The 20,278-nt window shown below is 48.3% G+C and overlaps 1 protein-coding gene and 1 pseudogene across 4 annotated transcripts in view; both read right to left on the minus strand.

Moving 5' to 3' along the window:
• LOC135897947 (general transcription factor 3C polypeptide 3-like) overlaps positions 1-20,278 on the minus strand; it is a 291,263-nt gene that overhangs the window by 222,522 nt on the left and 48,463 nt on the right. For all 4 annotated transcript variants that reach the window (XM_065426657.2, XM_065426656.1, XM_065426655.2 and 1 more), the window contains 3 exons: positions 13,251-13,325; positions 12,460-12,512; positions 8,818-9,120 (listed from right to left, as the gene is read on the minus strand). In XM_065426657.2, the coding sequence (XP_065282729.1) occupies positions 8,818-9,120; positions 12,460-12,512; positions 13,251-13,325 (431 nt within the window). The remainder of the gene's footprint in view (positions 1-8,817; positions 9,121-12,459; positions 12,513-13,250; positions 13,326-20,278) is intronic.
• LOC139056447 (uncharacterized) lies at positions 17,919-19,794 on the minus strand (annotated as a pseudogene).

The following is a 20,278-nucleotide window of genomic DNA, read 5'->3' on the forward strand; positions in this document are numbered from 1 at the left end:
CACCTACCGATTCTAAAGCTGTTCTGAAGCTCTCCCACTATGCCATTATTCTCTGCCCATGCTTGCAGCTTTAATTTCTTCGCCTGCATTGCTAACCTGTATATTACCGATGTAATGGTCAATGGTCTCTACTGCCATGTGTGGTAGTGACGGTCAAGAACACAGTAGCAAAACTGTGAATGGTGAAACTAATTCTTTATTGGGCGAACCTGTGCCCAAAAAAAAACTGGCTGGACTCAAAGCACAATGATAGCGGCGAACACACTCGGCGATCGTCAAAAATCTGATCTGTGGGCCAAGCACGTCAGCTTTTATGCATGAGTCATCGAAGATTTCAGGATAATCACTATTTCAGGATAATCACAACAGACAACGAATCGAACCATCGATAACATTCAAGAAATTTCTTATACAGTGGAATATCGATGATACGAATCTCACGGGGTCACGAAAAATATTCGTATTAGCCAAAATTCGTATCATCCAAACAATTAAATCTAGCCAAATTAAAGAGTGAGAGGTGAATTCACTCAGGCACACGTACGTAAAAAGCATTTATTTCTTGAAGGAAAAGTCTCCGATGTCCTTCTGCTTCTTTTTCTTTGTCAGGTCAATTAGCAGACTTTGTTCAAATCCATAAAAACGCGTCCACGTGTCGTCGCTGATTTTATTCGTGGCCATAGCACGCCTCAGAACTTCGAGCGCATGCAGCGTTTCAGCCGCCGGTGGTGGTCCTTCGGCGTCGCCCACGTCAAAGACAAGAACGTGGCTAGAAGCACAGCATCCACTCCGTCCGATGGCACGCGGAAAAGGAGGAAAAGCAACAAAAGGCCGCGTTGTCCGGCGCCACGTCCGCGCCTCTGCACCAAAAGAGAGAGGGAGAAATCGCGTAACTGTGCGCTGTTCTCTTTCACTGCCGTCGGTGGGGCTCGCGGTCGCGTCCGTCCGTGCGCTGGAATGGTGCCAACTGTGGCGTCTTCTCCGCGCAGCGGCGCAACCTCCTCTCCTCCTTAGCAACCGGCGCGCCGGTCGGGGGCGCAGCTGCGCATAGCAACTGTGACGTCACACAGTAGCGGTAGAACAAGCGCGCAGGCGTCGGCAGCTGCACCGCCGCTCCTTCGTCAGACGTCTCGTTGCAGTCGAGTGAGACCCGTAGCTCCGAAGCGACCCAGTGATTGCGTGCCAAGCGGTTCTAGAAGCGGCAGCGGACGCCGGATTCCCCCAACATCAAACGCCAGAAGAACAAGGAGCGAATGCGCGTGCGACGAATGAACATGTCACCAGATGCGAAAGCAAGGGAGGCAGAACGGAAACGCCAACAGCGACTGATTAGATCGCCGGGTACTAAAGGCAGGGAAGCAGAACGCAAGCGGCAGCAGCGACAGGCGATATCGCCGAACACCAAAGCGAATGAATTGGAGCGCAGACGGCAGCAGCGACCGGCCATTTCACCGAACAGTAAAGCCAGGGAAGCGGAGCGCAGACGGCAGCAGCGTCTGGCCTTCACCAAGCACACTTTCAAATTTCCAAAGTGTCTTCGGTAGTATTCGTATCAACCGATGCGGGTCGAAAATTGATTCGTAACAACCGTTCTCTAGCACGTTGGAAAATAATGGGGCTCGACCGGGACCACAGAAAAATTCGTATCATCCAGAAATTCATATTAGCCGTGATCGTATCATCGAGATTCCACTGTACATGCAGGCATGTCCTGTGGTGAGCGATAATGTTTAACCTTTGTTATTAGCCAGTGAAAAAGCGGTCACCCAAGAAAGATAAAGTTGGTGTTGGCCGTCGCAAGGGTACGTGGAGGGGGCGTGCGACAGCAGGCTGGTGTTCTTCCGCGGCCAGGCTCCACGTTGTGGCCAAGGACCCGCCAATTTTTGACATGTGGCACACAGGCCTTGTACCGTCGTATGTGCTGCCGTACATGCTGACCGTCGAAATCTGCGGGCACCCAATTTCCATGGAACTGGACACGGGCTAGCGTGTCAGTAATGGCCAGGAAGCTGTTCAAGCGTACTTTTTCCAGTGTGTTCGTCAAGGCTTCAGGCGTGATGCTGCGTGGCAGCATCACACCCGAAGCCTTGACGGGCAGCTCTCCCAGGTCTACGGTCAGGTACAGGTCAGCGTTCGCTTTGGTGGCAGCGAGGCTACCCTTCCCCTTTACTTAACAATGGGGTCGTCGCCGATGCTGCTGGGCCGAAACTGGATTCATGCACTGGGCATTCGTCTGCCAGAGTACCAGGAAGCCAGCCTGCATGTGGTGAAAGACATCCCCAGCCCCATGACTGAGTTCAAGTCCTTGTTCCAGCCAGGGGTGGGCACATTCGCTGGCACAATGGCTGGCATCTATGTACCTGAGGGAGCCCGGCCTCGTTTTTTCAAGCCTCGCCCGCTGACATTCGCCCTGAAGGACAGGGCCACCGAGGAGCTGCAAAGGCAGTAGCGAGAGGGCATCCTGGTGCCCGTCAAGATGTCTGAATGGGCCGTTCCCATCGTACCAGTCCTCAAGTCCTCAAGCAAGACGGCAGTGTCAAGATCTGCGGGGATTTCAAGGTTACCATCAACCCTGTCGCTACTGTCGAGGAGTACCCACTGCCCCGGATAGATCTCTGGTCAGTGTTGTCCGGTGGACAGAAGTTTACCAAGCTCGACCTCAGAGATGCTTACCAGCAGCTAGTGCTCTAGGATGCCTCCCGGAAGTATTTCAAAATATCGACAACTTTGGGGCTCTCCCAGTACAAACGCTTACTTACCATTTGGCATGGCCTCAGCCTCAGCCATATTTCAGAGGGAGATGGACAACCTATTCAGGGGCATCAGGCTCGGGGCGGTGTACTCGGATGGCATTCTGGTTACTGGCAGCGATGACAGGGACCACCTGCAGAACCTGTACAACGTCCTGGCACGACTTCAGGATGCCGGTTTCAAGCTTCAGCTGGAAAAGTACATTTTCCTGGCCCCCAGTGTTGAGCACTTGGGAGATGTCATTTCCCAGGCTGGCCTAGCCACGGCTCCCTGCAAAGTTGATGTTGTGCTCAAGGCACCTAAGCCGCAGAACAAGGAGTTTCAGAGCTATTTCGGCCTCATCAACTTCTACACGAGTTTCCTGCCGAATCTGTTGGAGCATCTAAAGCCACTCCATCTTGTTTCGAGATGGTCAGCAATGGGTCAGGAAGAAGGAGTAGGACCAGGCTTTCCAGCGCAGTAAGGAGCTAATCACCAAGGCTCCAGTGCAAGTACACTTCAATCCTGTCAAACCTGTTGTCCTGACCATAGATGCGTCGCTGTACGGCGTGGGAGCCGTCCTGGCACACCGGGACAAGGATGGCCAGGAATGCCCTGTGTCATTTGCTTCTCGTCGGTTTAATGCTGCAGAGCAACGCTACAGCCAGCTGGACAAGGAAGGCCTGGCCCTCACGTTCAGTGTCGAACGCTTCCACCAGTATCTGTGGGACCGGAAGTTCGAGGCGGTCACGGACCACAAGCCGCTGTTGGGGCTGCTGGGGCTTGACAAGGCAGTTCCCGTGCAGGCTTCACCTCAAGTGGTACGCTGAGCCTTGAGGCTGGCAGCTTACAGTTACAAGCTGGTTTACCGTCCGGGAAAGGACCTGGGACCTGCTGATGCCCTGAGTCTCCTGGCCCTGCCAGAGGTGCCTGATACTGTTCCAGAACCTGCTGAAGTGTTCATGCCGGAGCACGCGTACCTGGAGCTGCTCTCCAGATCTGCGGTATCGCAAGCGACCAGCCGGGACCCAGTCCTGCCTCAGGTGGTCATGGCGGTGTCCCGTGGGGAGGAATTAGTTCAGCAGGTCTATAGCCACAAGGCCGCTGAGCTGAGCTTGCAGCAGGGCTGCCTACTGTGGGGTTCCAGGGTGGTGATCCCACAAAGTCTCCGGTCCTGGGTCCTGCAGTTGCTGCACGCTGGTCATCCTGGCGTGGCCTGTACGCTGACCTGACCTGACCGTGGCCTGTACGCTGACTGAATGCTGACCTGTACCTGACCCTAGACCTGGGAGAGCTGCCCGGAGTAGCTGCCCAGCATTATGCCCGAAGCCTCGATGGACACAATGGGAAAAGTATGCTTGAAGAGTTTCCCGGCCATTACTGACACGCTGGCCCGTCTCAAGTTCCATGGAAATTGGCTGCCCGCAGATTTCGACGGCCAGCATGCACAGCGGCACAGATTCCGGTACAAGGCCTGTGTGCCATATGTCGAAAATCGGTGCGTCCTTGGCCACGACTTGGAGCCTGGCCGCAGAAGAACTTGAGCCTGCTGCCGCACGCCCCCTCCGCGTACCCTTGCGACAGCTACCCTGGCCGCTGGCTTGAGTGGTACCTGGACTTGAACCAAGCTGCTGCTGCTGTTTGCTGTTTGACCTCCCCCCTTCGGCATACCGCTGCCAGGTGCCCAGTTTCCCTGCACGTGAAGCATTGTGCTTGAGAGTACTGGCACAGTGAGGGGAAGTAGGCACCACCACCGCAGCGACCACTGGTACTACCCTTTGTCGCCAACTTGTTGACCGCCGCTTCCGCCAACAGTCGGCCAGTCGCACGGGCAATCTCGCCGGCGTCCTTGACAGCAGCTTCCATTGCCAGCCCTGCCTTAATGGTGTCCTCCAGCGAGGGGTCGGGAGGCTCCAGGAGTCGCGTCTGCATGGTGGGGTGGTTGATGCCACAGACTAAACGGTCCCGGAGCAGCGATTCCAGTTGATCCCCGAAAACGCAGGCACTTGATAACCCTCGTAGCGCAGCAACGAACTGCCCAACCGAGGGTCTCTCCTTGCCGGCGGCTCCGGTTGTTGAAGCGGAAACGCTCCATTGGTGTGGACGGTGCTGGGTTGAAATGCAAGCGCAGTATGGCGAGCAGCTCACCCGGCACCTTAACATACGGTGGGCTGGCTTGAGAAGGTAGAGCAGGAGGCTGAAGACGCGGGTCCTGCAGCTGGCCAGGAAAATGTCCCGCTGTTTGGCCTTGTAGGTGTTGTTTGCTCGGAAGAACACGTGGACTTACTCCTCGTAAATTGGCCAGGCGGACCCACCTCCCACGAACGGCTCAAGCCTTCTGTACAGCGGCATGGCGGCAGCAACGAGGGGCGGTGTTTCGCCGCTTGTGCCGGCGTGGGTCAATCCATGGGTACTCGTCACCAGTGTCACGATCTGCCTGGGTTCGTGAACGAGGGACGGCTAGAGGCACCCTCCATTAGACAGACACTCCACAGCATGGTGGTGACGAACGATGACTGACCGCCGAACAGCTGTGCTCGTTGGTGTTTATTGGGTGCGGTGACCAATGTTGCCTACCAAGCCTGGAAGGCAACCAAGTCTGGCGGGCCAACGAAGATTACGCCGGAGGGGCTGTCACATGCTTGTTACAATTACGGTAACAACACACTGCATGCCGATACTTAGCCACCATACTGACACGACATAGGCCAAAATGGCGATGTCGCTCGTGTACTTCAACTGGCTACTGCCGCAGCGAGTAGCGGCTTTAATACTGATTTTTCTAGATGGCGCTAGCCATGCACCGTATCTATCATTTTCATTCACAAACTGGCATGTTCCTTTTTTTTTTAAATCTTCGAATCTAGGCCGACCGTAGAGCTTGGTATATGATTACTTGAAGAAACTGTCACCCAAGATTTGAATAAGTACAGTACAGTAAAACCTCATTAATTATAAGTCATCGGGACCGCAAAAAATCTTCGAATTAAGCTGGTTTTCGAATTAACCGAACCCACAAAAAATGCAACCCAGGCAAAAAATTTCACTGCAGGAATGCGCTACCTTTGCTCGGCGATATTTGGATTATTAAAGTAATCAGAGATGCTGGTTTGCTGCGTCCTGTAGTTCGAGGCTCCAAGGGTCATGTTTTCTAGTTGGCTAACTACATGCAGCATTTGAAGATTTGCACCGTGGCACTCAACAAAACTGCGGATAACGTTCAGCAATCGGATAACTTCCCCGAGAGCGGGTGCTCAGGAGGGCTCGTTAGCGTCGTCGTCATCGCTGTCATCGCACATGGTCGCATCAGCGGTAGCTTACCTCTCCAAGTCTGAGTAGCACATTTGTTGATCATTTTCAAAGTTCAGATACTCAGCGAAGCCGCCTGCACCGGATTCGCTATCCTCTGCATGAGTGCATTGATGTGGTCAGAATACTCGGTTCCTTCTTCCTCAAGTGCACATGAACAGTCAGCATCAGCATCGACAGTGCTTTTCCTAGAAAAGCCAGCGTGTTTAAATCACCGCATGATCAAAATGGATTCCACTTGTTTCCATGCATACACATAAGACAAATGGCCCCAAGGAGGTCGATGGAGTATTCCTTGCCGTTGTCGTAGCCAAGGAGCATGTGCTTGAGCAGGTGGTGGCGGTAAATCTTCCTCGTGTGGTGAATGACGCCTTGGTCCATTGGCTGCGAGATTGACGTGGTGTTCGTAGGTAGAAATACCATCCCGATAGCTTTCACGTGTGGGATGTCACCATGCGCCGGGCAATTAACAACGAATAGTACATTCCTGCCTGTGGCCACGAACTTGCGATCAAGGTGCCGAACATAATGTTCAAATATTGCGCCTGTGACCCAGGCTTTCTCGTCGTGCCAGTAGATAAGCTCATCCCTTGGCGGCAGCCATTCATTTTAAAGTAGTGAGGCTTCCCACTCTTTTCAACTACAAGTAGCGGCAGCTTGTGTTTACCGCACATGTTCGCGCCGAACAGAACGGTAATTCTTTCCTTGCCTTGCTTTCGACCCTTGACAGCGGTGTCCTTCACTGCGAACGTTTTTGTGGGAAGCATCTTGTAAAAAAGGGCTGCCTCGTCAAGGTTGTACACATCGTCTGCACCGTACTCGCTAAGCAACGGAGCCAACGTGTGTATTTTACAGCTGTTGACAACGCTCTCGTCTGCGCTGCCACTCTCGCCACAGACGACTACGAAGGTTAAATTATTGTGCTCTTTAAAACGGGTGAACCCTCCACTGCTACACTTGAACTCTTCGTGCCCAAGTTGTAGAGCCAAGTCGTTGGCCTTCTCCCACAGTATATTGTTGCACTGACGGGAAAAGGTGGGCTGCGTTTGCTTTCTGCAGCCAGCAAAGTAAAGCTGATTCCACATCTTGGTATGTGGGAGCTCGTACTCATGACCGCCTCGAAGAATATGTCTTGCTGTAGGCCTCCAGTACCTTCGACTTGTTCTTCAATATTATGGACAATGTTGAGAGGCGCACACTGTGCCTTTCAGCCAATTTGGTTTTGAAACACGTGTTCTTACCCCCTTCTTGGATCAAGCAGAACTTCTGCTGCAGCATTAAAGTCTTATACTTTGGCATCTTCGCTCAGGCACTTCTGCACAGCTAAAAAAAAAAAAAAGACCACCTCACTAACTGCAACACTCCTAACCACTGCACACAAACAAACGGCGCAGACCAGCATTGTGCGCACACACGTCGCCGCAGGCGCGGAGAGAGAATGGGCGAACGGCAGCCAGTGGCAGCGGCACGGAACATGTGCTGACGCTGCGACTGCGAGGAGCTTGCGGAGTGGGGGAATGAAAGCATGTGACAAAAACCGGCATGCCCGCTGCGTTGCAGTGAAGCACGTCTTCTCCTCTGCAGGTGCGCATTTCGACGGTGCGCAGGGCGTACCTTGGACTGATTTTTGTGCTAGCAGTACTACGGGTCAGGTGCTTCGTCTATAAATAATCGAAATTGCTATGTGGCGTCACCTTGCGGCTCCAAATGGCCGTCGTTTCGTCGGGTTTACGGTGAAATAGGGATTGGGAATTGCCGCATAGCACCCGAAATCTTTGAACTAACCGGGTTGGCCTAGGCCGCCAGTTCGAATCATCTGGTCAAATTCACATTGGAAAACACAGGACCGCAGAAAACCTTTTAATTATCTAGGATTTCGAATTAACCCAGTTTGAATTAACGAGGCTTTACTTCATATCAAGAATTTTGTTATATTGAAGTCCGTTATATCAAGGTTCAAGTGTATAATGAAGTGTTTAATATGATTTCAACATAGCAATATTTCAGTGCAACAGTTCATTTCCGAAATGTATTTCGGCCCCTTCCATGTATGAAAAATTCATCAGTGACTGTACTTACTAGCATGACAAATAGAATTTCCATGTAGAGAACTTTCGATATAACCAAGCAAATTGCAGATTTTAGTAACTTCATTATACAGAGGTTTACCTGTAGTTGCGAGAGATGACTGCAAAGCTTTGTCAAACCAATACTACACTATTTGGGCTACCTGGCAACAACACATACGCAAAAATGGTGCAACCATCCTGCTATTGGCATACAACCTGGTAGGGTTGCCAGAGAGCACCTGTAGTGAATGTAAAGTTATAGAACATTCATAATCTTAAAATCTATGCGAGCGCGGCAAAAAACTGACTGCATATTTGCTTTCCGCACAAAAAAAATACATTATGGGTGAAAGTTTCAGCTAAAAATATCGAAAAAAGAATTCCATACCAGTTTCTGCCGAAACTTTTATTTACTTGTGGTTAACTATTGGTATGTTGTTTTGATTTGTTCCCCATGCATTGCTCTGCATGCGCAGTGCGAACCTTGCTCAAGAAAATTCATGAGTTGCAAGCAAGAGCTGTCGTTTCTGTGTCTTCCATGAACCAACTGGCAATGCCTATCGATCTCGCTTGTGCAAATATGTTAAGTTTAACATGTCGATTACAGATTTTTCTCATACAGCTCTTTGTGTGGCCTCGAAGAGTACAGTGTGTTCTCAAGCCCCGAGCCAAGTCTTCGGAGGACGCAAGAGACAATAGTGACACCTGCCTGGACGTAGCAAGCGATGGCCTGGTGCACGTCGCCCTGCTCGAGCGAGAGCTCGCCCAGCCGGCTCCACTCATCAGCATCCTGGGGGCTCAGGTAGGCTCCGATGAGCGAGAACTGCAACGCCCGCTGCGGCTCCCCCAGCGCTTCGTAGATCATGCCCAGCGTCTGGAAGGGCTCAGCCGCCCGCGGAGCCAGGCGCACCACCTCCATGCACATTTTGACTGCATCGTGGTAGCTTCCCCTTGCAAAGCACAGGTTGGCCTGACCCACCAGGCCCTGCAGGTCTCGTGGAAGGCGGCTCCCCTGCACACGCCACGTGGTGTCGTCAATGTGAATGGGGTAGTTTCGCTTATTCGATGCTGGCACGACTGACCAAATTGGTCAAGTTAACTGATTCATTTGGCAGTATTTGCCCTAATCCTAACATCATCAAATGTTCCCCCACTTTTTATGGGTTCAAAGCAGAAGACTAACATAAAAAATGACAGAACTGTTAAAGTACAAATCAAACTTTATTTTTTTAGCAATAATATAGCATGCCTCCAAAGCTGGCAATAAGAAAGGGACTAAACCAGCAAACTTTACTTTCACGGAATGCAACTTGTTGACACTCAATGTCTGTCTTCATTACTATCAGAGAGCACTTTATTGCTGTCTATGAAGGAACACAACAAGTTGTCCTCCGTATGGTATATAGTGTGTTGGATATTATGCATTTATGAAACAGCTCAGGAACAATCGGAAACTGGATGGTGGCCCACGTCTAGTCACTAGGCTTCCTGTGATAATTCTCTGGAATGCCAAGAACACGTGACGTGACTTGCTGCCACAAGCTCAACATGTAAAATAACTGATCCTTTGGATGCACTTTCCTAATCAGCTGTTATCGTCATGCCATGCAAGAACTCATTCTGTCAGCCACAGTCAGCATCCACGGTTGGCACTACTTGTGGCAATGGCAATGCCCAGGGTGAGTCTGGCTGCCGCAGGCACGACAAATGCAGCTTTGCTTTTGTATCAGACTGTCCCAAGCAAATTTAGGACAAGTGGAAAGAAAGGCACGCCGTTAGAACTGGATAAATATTGCACGAATTCATTGTGATCCACTGTTTCCACTTCGAACGACGAACAAAGTTGGCGATCGTCGAAAATCTGATCTGCTGGTCAAGTGCTTCGGTTTTTATACACAAGGAATCGAATGATCCAGAATAATTGCTGGTACCCGGGTGTCTTTCAGAAAGTTCTACACCATTCGCATCGCGCATACATGCAATCAGATTGCACAAGGTTTGGTGACAACAGGCAGCAAATAGAACCGTCAATAACATTCAGGAAACTTCAGATACATGCAGGCACATCCTGCGCTGAGCAATAACATTTGTTAGACGGTGAAATGCAGTCACCCAATAAAGATAAACAAGCACGTGTCAATATCATGGTATAAAGCCACTTCTACTTACAACAGGCTTAGAGTGAGTTAGGATTGACAACAAGCCTGCACTCTTCTTTCCACACTTTAGTTCCGCGACTCCCTCTGTTCACAGTGCACACCACACCACACTCCCACTTCGTAGTCTGTCTAGCAACTACTGTCTCATGTTAACCCTTTCGGGGTCGATTTTTTTCTCCATATGCGAATGCCCAGGGTCGATTTTTTGTTCTTCTTAGGGATCTATTTCGAAAAACATTTACCGTAACTTTTTTTAGGGTGACCATAAAGTGATAAAAAAATATCTTGCATTGGTATATATATACTCTTCATTCCTGAATAACAACAATAAAAAAGGAAATACACTTATAAGAATAAAAAAATTTCATGCGTTGTAATACACACAATTCAAGGCTTTGAATATGCGCACGAGAATATTTCGCAAGTCTAAAATGTTCCTCCTCTTACACTAATATGTACGTCCATAACGTAATCGAACTGCGTAGGTGCGTGCACTAAAGAAAACTGTGTGGTTGTTTGCCCGTCAAAAAAGCAAAGTGTGTGAAAAACTTCTGCTAATCTTCAACTTATCGCCAACCAGAGGTAATTAGTTTTCGTAAGTATGCAAAAAGAAGAAAAGGAACGGAAACACATGCACGTCAGCATCCTTCCTATGCACACCCCTGTAAGCAATAAACGAGCTAGAAACAAGCGGTTGCCCGAGATAGCCATCAGTTTTGCAAGCGCAAGAAGCTGAAACTGCCCGCGGAACTAAACCCGAACTGCCGCCCGCCTGTGCACCAATGCGCGAGCGGTAGTATATAGACGCGCCAGAGCAAACTAGCTATAAAACAAACCATGCAACAGAAACTGGGAGAGGGAGGCGCGTGGAAAAAATTCCGTGTATTCCCACATAGTGACAGCACATCATCGAAATGAAAAAGTTTGGAAATTGGCATGCTTTTTAAACGGACAGACGGCATCATAAATATATGGCATCGACCATGTTGGACTTGTTCGCGGAGCCATATAATTACATCATTGACCCTGCAAGGGTTAAAGTCGGGCGTGAAGACACGAAGAAGACAACACAAACACCGTCCGTCTCCCTCTTTTTGTGTCCGTGTCTACATGCCTCATTTTTTCATACACGAATCCCTATCAACTAACTCAACTTTCTGTCTACCTCTCCAGTCCTTTGCGCAACACTTGCGCCACTTCTCGGTGGTCCCCTGAACTACTTAGAGGTCTGCCAGCCCCGCTACTCCATCCTCACAAAGAACTAGGGCATGTCAACAAAAGCACACCCTAGGATGTACCACAGTAACAGTGAAGGCATCCACACGTACTTGTAACGTGCGCAATGACCCCTGCACAACTGTGCCATGAAACATGAAAAAGCTGTTTAAACTACAATTTGCATAATCAGAATCTGCTCTCCCAATCGTGCAGCCTTCCACAAAAGGTATTGAACAGGCAAATTATGTGTCAGTGACTAAGTATGTGTGTTATAAGATAGTTTGAGAGTGGCGCCGTCAAAAACGTTCAAATGGACCTAATCCCAGCCTTTTTTTTTCAGCCAACATCCTTTTTGAGCTAGCTTAGTACCACACTAGCACAAGAAGTACCAAACTGCATAAACAACAAGAACGCACTGAAATGTCTGCCAGAGAGAAACACAATAACATTGACTATATCCGTAGCTATGGCTGTGCCATTGACTTCCACGAGGTAAATGGCATGCTTTTGCCTTGTTTTAGCCATAAGGCAGCATCTATGGAACGAGGGTTCGGTTCTTATGCTTCATTTGGCGCTAAAAAGGCCTCTTAGGGCAAAGTGGCGCATCAGTGCATTTTGGCCCTGTCTAGAATCACTCCGAAAGCTGCCGAGTTCCCAAGAAATACTTGTTGCGCCATCAGCTCTCACTGGCCCCGTCTGTGTTGTCAGACAGCGCTTGTCCTGCCTTTCTGTGCCGTCTTTTACTTTGCACTGGCATCATGAGTAAGTTCCCACACGTCCAGTTTGGCACACCTGTACAATTTTGCTCAAGGTTGCCTTGAACCAAATACAACTGCCACCGGCAAGACAGGTGGGACTGATCTGTTACAAGGAGTGCTTTCAACTGACATGAAAACGTTAGCTATATCTCCATCATACTGTGGGAGGTTGCGTTCTGGACTCTATAACGTAGTAAAAGTGGTGAGAGGACCTACCCTGCCTTTCCGATGGCTTGGCCTAAGGAAGGCATCATCAAGTTCTTCATCAGCTGCACAAATGATCAAGGTCAAAGTCAACTATGGTTTCTGGATGCCACCTATGAGCACATAATTTGTTTTCCAGTATTCCTACAAGAAAAGTGAAGGGGCTTCACAGGGTCTTTTAGGACACTGTATAGCCTAAAAAGCACCAACAGGGCAGTAATAATACCAAGCTGTAAGAAAAAGAATAGTAAATAAGAAAAGTAGCTGTATGTAGGTGCATAAGTATTAGTATAATAAATACTGAAAACTTACTGAAACATACAAATAAAGTTAACAAACCTGGATTGGTCGATTTAGATGGCTATTTTTTTATTCAAAGCATGTGGCATGTGTATAGTATCCTCTATTGTCTGTACTTCATGCAGTATTGGGTATTATTCAGTGGTCACGACTTCATTTGTCAAACAGGACAATTGTTTCTTTTAAGGTTTTCAGGTCCTTTATGTGCATGTTGCTGTTTTTCACACTCACTTCACTCAGAAGAGATGAGCAGCTTCAGTAGTTCAAAAACAGAATTCACATCACACTCAATCCTAGCAAACAGTGCAAGTCACTTTCTTCCGTAACCTATGGATTTCCTTTATGTGGGTATTGCAGAAAGTGGTAGTTCCCTTATTAAGTGGCTAAAGGTGATTACAGAAGAGCCTGTGTCAGGTTCGAACACCACATGTAAGACCCTGAAAGTGATCTCAAGCCCTTTGCAGTGGCCACAACAACACTCACCCTGAAGGCAAAAGACTCACCTTGTTCACAGTGTTCTTCCTTTGGTGTCAAGGAAGAGTCCATACGGTCGGTGAACTCTGCAAAGCTGATCTCCCCTGTAATGACAAACATACACACACCACAGCAATGTGAGACAAGATAGCAAGAATGAGACAGTGCAAGTACTTCTTTGTTTATTATTATTTACTAATTGTTGACGATGATGATGTATGGGCTTTTTTTGGTGCTAGGGACAGGGATGGCCAAAGAGTGTCCATAAATGGTTTCAGGAAGTCAATGATGTGGAGAATGACAAGTTTCAGATGTAGCGAGGCTGTACGCTCGCAGCAATACCCTCTAAAGAGAGGGAGGGCTACGAGTCTCTTGGGCTAATAACATGCAGTATAACATCGTGCAAGATATTAAGCACTGCCTTGGTTTATAACAGAGGTTCTGGGCCAAGAAACAGTGTCGGATGTATGGGGATATGTTGTTTAAATGCCAAAGAAAAGTGCCTTCTTCGCTCTGCTTCTGCTTTCCAGTACTCCAGGAAGATGTGGAGTACGGTCAGTTTTTCGCCCCATCTGCCACAGTGGGGAGGTTCAGCACCAGTTAAAAGGTATGAATATGTACCATATGTATGCCCTATTCTGAGGCGGCAGAAGAGAACTTCAGATCATCGTGACTTTGTTAATGATGTTCCATAAAAGTGACTTAAGTACATGGAGCTTATTCATGTTTGCTCATTTCATAAGTGTTGCCAATAGCTCCTGAATTTTTTTCGTAGAAATGGCTTCAAGTCTATGGCAGGAACGAGGAAGGACGGGTTTCTAGTTTTTGCTACTGTGGACATATCCAGTTTATCTGAAAACTCATTACCCTCTATACAACTGTGCCCAAACACCCAACATATTACAACCTGTTGGTCAGATGCATATGTATTGCAGAGTAGTGAATATATTTCGTTCTTACCGGATTTTTCTGTTTTCGTAACGATTGTAAAGGTTTAACGACACTCAAGGAATCTGAATATAATGGCCTTTGGGAGTTTTGCTTTCTTAATGTGTTCAGTAGCTGACAGTATTGCATAAGCTTCTCCCATGAAGATTCTGGCTTCAGGATGTAGAATGTCAGATTCTCAAAACAATGGTCCGACAGCCGCATAAGAGACACTGGCTTGTGACTTTGACGCATCTGTGTAAAACTCTCGGCAGGTGTACTTCGACTGGAGCTCTCGAAAGTGCATATGTATGTGCACATTGGGAGCATGTTTTGTAACACCTACAAATGACGTGTCACATTCAACCATTTCCCATTGCCGTGGCGGTAAGACCTTCATTGGCGTCATTAAGCAATGTTCGAGGATCGGGACTCCTATTTCATTACTAAGTTTTCTGACCTGCATTGAAAAAGGCTCTCACACTGAGGGTTGATCTCAGAATAGTGCAGCCCATGTTATATGGCATGTCATGGCAGGTTTTGCCGTGGTTTTTCGCCATGGTGTCTACAGCGAACAACAGGACTGAACCAGGATTCTTCTATGTGCCGCAACGTGGCAATGACACTGCGGACCGTCTACTTGTCAACGCCCACCCTACAGGAGTGACGTCATCGCTGGACAACCTAGAAAAGGCCCAGCCCGGCATCAATTTCTTCAGAGGGCACGGCAGCTTACCAGCGGACAACATGCCTAAATCACCATTACTGCTTGTGCACGTTTTGCCGTGGTTTTTCGCCGTGGTGTCTACAGAGAACAACATGACTGAACCAGGATTCTTCGATGTGCTGCAACGTGGCAATGACACTGCGGACCGTCTACTTGTCAATGCCCACCCTACAGGAGTGACGTCATTGCTGGACAACCTAGAAAAGGCCCAGCCCGGCATCAATTTCTTCAGAGGGCACGGCAGCTTACCAGCGGACAACATGCCTAAATCGCCATTACTGCTTGTGCAGGTTTTGCCGTGGTTTTTCGCCGTGGTGTCTACAGAGAACAACATGACTGAACCAGGATTCTTCGATGTGCTGCAACGTGGCAATGACACTGCGGACCGTCTACTTGTCAATGCCCACCCGACAGGAGCGACATCATCGCTGGACAACCTAGAAAAGGCCCAGCCCGGCATCGATTTCTTCAGAAGGCACGGCAGCTTACCAGCGGACAACATGCCTAAATCGCCATTACTGCTTGTGCAGGTTTTGTCGTGGTTTTTCGCCGTGTTGTCTACAGCGAACAACAGGACTGAACCAGGATTCTTCTATATGCCGCAACGTGGCAATGACACTGTGGACCGTCTACTTGTCAATGCCCACCCTACAGGAGTGACGTCATCGCTGGACAACCTGGAAAAGGCCCAGTCCGGCATCGATTTCTTCAGAGGGCACGGCAGCTTACCAGCGGACAACATGCCTGAATCGCCATTACTGCTTGTGCAGGTCAGTCAGCTGGGCAATTCGCCCGCTTATCGCTGCGATGATAGGTTTCTGTTGGTCCTGCCGTGCCCTCAAAAGTGTTTTGCTATTTTGTCTGATTGCTGGTCGATGTTCATGTTTTGCTTGTGTCAGGTGACATAGAACAGAACCCTGGGCCCAAGGCTAATGAAATGTTGCAGGTCATTATCGATAGACTGGAAGAAAGCGACCACAAGATGGACCGCATAAGAGAGGAAATTGCTGCTGTTAATGCTAAAACTGATAAGTTACAAGGAATTTTGACAATGTTCGAGGAAATGAGCAACAGAATTAATAAATTGGAATCGGTTGTCCAACAGCAAGCATTGAAGTTAATTGACTACGAAAACAGAAGTAGGCGCAACAATCTCCTACTATTTGGAATCAATGAAAGTGCTGATGAAACAGAAACCAAACTCAGAGAACAGGTCCTAGACGGTATTTTTGACACTTTGGGGGTCCACGTCAGGACAGTAGAGAGAATTCACTGTATTGGAACAGCGAAACCGGATAAACCAAGACCAATTATTATGAAGTTCCTTGATTCCAGGGCAAAGGACAGTGTTCTAAAGAACTGTTTTAAACTGAAGGACGCTAATGTTCGCGTTAGCCAAGACTATGCTGAAGAAACAGCGGAAATAAGAAGAAAGCTTTGGGAAAGTGCAGCATCGGATTGGTCAAAAGGCACGAAAGTCAAGCTCATCTACGATAAACTTAAAATAAAAGACAAAATGTACACTTAAGACCTCACTAACGATAAGCGCATACCATATGGATATAAAGAAAGTAGATTCGGTAAAGAAAAGCAAAAAAAAGTTTGGAGTGGCAGGCTGCCCGCCTGACCCAGACGATTCAACAAGTTCGATGGTGACGCCCGGCTCGTCACCTACGTCATAGCTACGTTTTCTTGTTTTAAATGCACGCAGCATAGTTAACAAAACAACTGACCTAGAATCTCTGCTGCTTTCACAGAGCCCTTGCATGGTTTTGATAACGGAAACTTGGCTGCACTGTGGGATACAAGATGATGCAATTATTCCCCCTGGATACAAAATGTTTAGGAAAGACCGGGATTCACGTGGAGGAGGGGGGGGTATCATAATAAAGAATTCTGTCCATGCGGCTCTAATTGATAGTGACATCCCTGAAACAGTTTGGTGCAGAATTTCCTTTCAAAGTGTCGTTTATCTAGTTGGTGCAATATATCGGCCACCTTCGACTTCGCTTGACTTCCTAAACCGTTTGAACACATTCTTGTGCAACAACGTACATAGGAACACGCGGTTAATTATGGCCGGAGACTTCAATTTACCGCACATTAAGTGGCAAGACCTACTCTGCAGCGGTGCTAAAGCATTCAGCGCTGATAAACTACTAGATATAATGTTTTCTTTTAATCTAAATCAAATCGTTTAAGAGGACACAAGAATAACTTCTAGGTCGCGGTCATTGTTGGACCTCGTGTTCCTATCCAATAATATAGAACATCATTTGTTGACAATTGAAGACGGTATCTCCGATCACAGAATAATTGTAGTGAATGTGGCTACTTAGCAGTATGTCCCATATGAAATGCTCTCCTGTAATTACGGTAAAGGACTACAAACGTGCTGATGACAATTCAATATTAGATTTTTGGAATTCTCGTATGGCCAATTTGAGCACCATGCAAAGGAAAAAACTGTAGATGAGCTTTGGAATGAATTTAAGGGGGGACGTGGCTTTGAAAATCAACTTCCTTATTTTTTCATGGATTTTGATGAAAATTGGCACAAATGTTTAGAATGTCTCCCCGACGCTTCCATAAAAATTTGAGTGATACCTTGAGAACATTTTATTAAATTTGATTCAGCAGAATGTTTCAACCTCGAACATTGTGAAGAGCCTGGGGAACTTAAAAAACATGATAGAAGGCTTGTTAAGTACTGATTGCATAGCTAAATGCATGCTGAAGGTCGTGACATTCTTGCTTTTTTTTTCTCAACACAAATTTATTGGAGTGTCATTTTTTATATCTTCGTATCAAGCACACTTTCGGGGTGAACGAATAGCCACATCATAAATTTATAAAACGTCAAGGCCCAAAAGCAAGAATGTCACGACCTGCACTGTAGCCCAAGGAACAAGACAAAAAAAAAAAAAACTGAGTCAGAATAGGCCAAACGGTAACAAAAAAATCAGCTCCGCAAACTGATCAGAAAGGCAAAAACACAGTTTTGAGAAAAAGGCCTTCAAAGTGTTGCCTTGCCTCCACTCTTCTAAAATGCACCAGGATTGTATTCCTTGGTGTCCTTAGCACAGCGGGGCTTCTTGGGCATGTGGCCTTTCACCTGATGTTTCTTCGATGCCTTTTTTCTTCGTAGGGCATCCTTTTTTTTGCAGCTCTTTGAAGGGAATGCTTTCCTGGCTTCAAGCCAAGTGAGGCACAAAACTGTCTGTATGCACGAAGCATTCCGGCATTGTACTTGCAGACTGCCTCATTGACAGCTGTCTCCGCTGCGATCAATGAAGCATTTTGCTCTTTTGGTAGAACTGACCAAATGACAGAGTGAAGACTCTCAGCTGCATTCCGAGTCTTCTTGCCTTGGCAACAGCTGAGTAGCTAAGGATCCGAGAGGCAGCAACGCAGCTGAAACGTGTTACCAATTTGTACTTGTGTTCTGGCGGAGCTTTACCTTCAGCTTCTGCAGCCTGGTGTCTGCACCAGCTCAGGGGACCTGGAGGGCAGAGCTCATTATGAGGGTCTTTATCTGTTGAAGTGATATGATAGAAGGTTGCCATTATGGCCCTTTGCATATCATCTACTTCACTATTGTTACGCATGGCCATGCCATAATAATTGGTGAGCTTTTTATTAGGTCTTCGGTCAGGCCACCCTTCCCTCCAATTGGTTTACTACTTCTGCTTTTTGAGCCAAGTGTTCGCAGGGCTGTACCCATCCCCTTTTTCACGTGATTGATACAGTCCTCTTTGTTGAATGTAATGAAGCCATAAGCCTTGTCTTCACAAAGGGCCTGGAAAGTACGGCTATCCCCATCACAAACAATAGATGTGTAGCGGAGGTCATTCCTTTCCAGTGACCTTCTGAACAAGATCAACGCTGCCTCGACCTCCATTCAGGTTGAGTTTGCATCAGTGTTCTTTTGGCACACGTGATTCTCTTTCCATTCACTGTAGCCTTCATCGTTTTCTTTCGGCCCAAGCGTGCATCCATGGCATCTGTTCGAGAGCACAACGCAGTCAAGCACCAGACCAGTGTAAAATTCAACTATTGTGCCCACACCAATATGGGATGCATGACCACGTGTCATCCATGTCCCGTCGTAGACTACCATCACATTTTTTGTGAATGCCAGGTCCATTTCGCTGTAAACTTTCCGCACGGCTGCCACAGCATCAGAAAAGAGACTTGCCGCAGTCATCTCACCAGCAGGCCTCAATTTCGATTTCAAATGTCTTTGGAATGTCTTATGGTGCAAGCCTCTGTGTGAAACGTTCATTACTGACCAAAAGTCAGTCAGTGCAGTTGCCCCTCTGCCGGTGGTTTTAATTGCTTGCATTGCACGCATATTTACGTCAAAAGCCACCCTCTACTCGCGGCGATGACCATTCACTTGAAACAATGCCGCAGGCATTGCAGGTCAGTAGCATTCGTGCCGCCAATCCATGCCTTGTTCCCAAATGTACAGTCAGTCCCGGCTGAGAGCATTCCTGGCACAAGGCATTCTTGTACAAAGCATTCAATGCTGTGACCTGCACAGCCAAAAACTCATCCATCAGCTCCACATCAGCACAACTTCCTCTCTCACCTATGAGCTTCATTTTTCTCTCGGTCGCCGAAACAGAACTGAGTGATGCTAGCACTGTCTCGGCTCGCCCACGAGAAGCTTCTATCGATATGTAGTGCGGTTCCAAGTGAGCCTGAATTGTACTGCCGAATCTCGACTGCGTTTCATCCACGCGCGAGGTGCGTCGCCGCGGGTCCGAGACGTCGGCGCGTGAGGTGCTTGGTTGCAGGTCCGAGGCATCCATACATTGAGGGAACTGCTGCTGCGTGTCCACGATGTCCGCGCCGAACTGAACATCAGCAGAATCAGCACTGGAAGCTGTTGACGCCGCTTTACTTTTGGCCATCGGAGACTTGCGCTTACGGCTGCCAAATTGATGCGAAGTTTCATATTTCTTCTTGCGCCGTCACCGATCCATGATCAGAGCCGAGATCCAACTACGCCAATCCAACTACGCCGATCAAACTACGCCACGGAGCTTGGAAGCCGCTACCGAAACTATGGACAGGCTAGTGATACGGGCGATGGAGAACGTAGCTGCGGGAAGAGCAGACGACGCGCGGCACTTCGCCCGCCGTTGCTAGGGGCACCCGCTCCGGAGACCAACGGGGCCGCGCGCCGCTGTCACGTGGTGTGCGCCGCCAATCAGGAACCCCCGCGAGACCTCGAAACTTTTGCTTTTTCTGTGTTTGTTTTCGCTCAAAGGAGGCCGGGAAGGCGGCAGATTTGAAGCTGAAGAAGTGCTCTTTCTGTTGCGACCAAGATGGCGGCGCTCGGTTGCGCCGTTACGGAGATATCGTGGCTTGAAAAACACCGTCTTTTTGCAATTT

This window comes from Dermacentor albipictus, chromosome 2, assembly GCF_038994185.2.
Source record: "Dermacentor albipictus isolate Rhodes 1998 colony chromosome 2, USDA_Dalb.pri_finalv2, whole genome shotgun sequence".
Classification (NCBI taxonomy): domain Eukaryota; kingdom Metazoa; phylum Arthropoda; class Arachnida; order Ixodida; family Ixodidae; genus Dermacentor; species Dermacentor albipictus.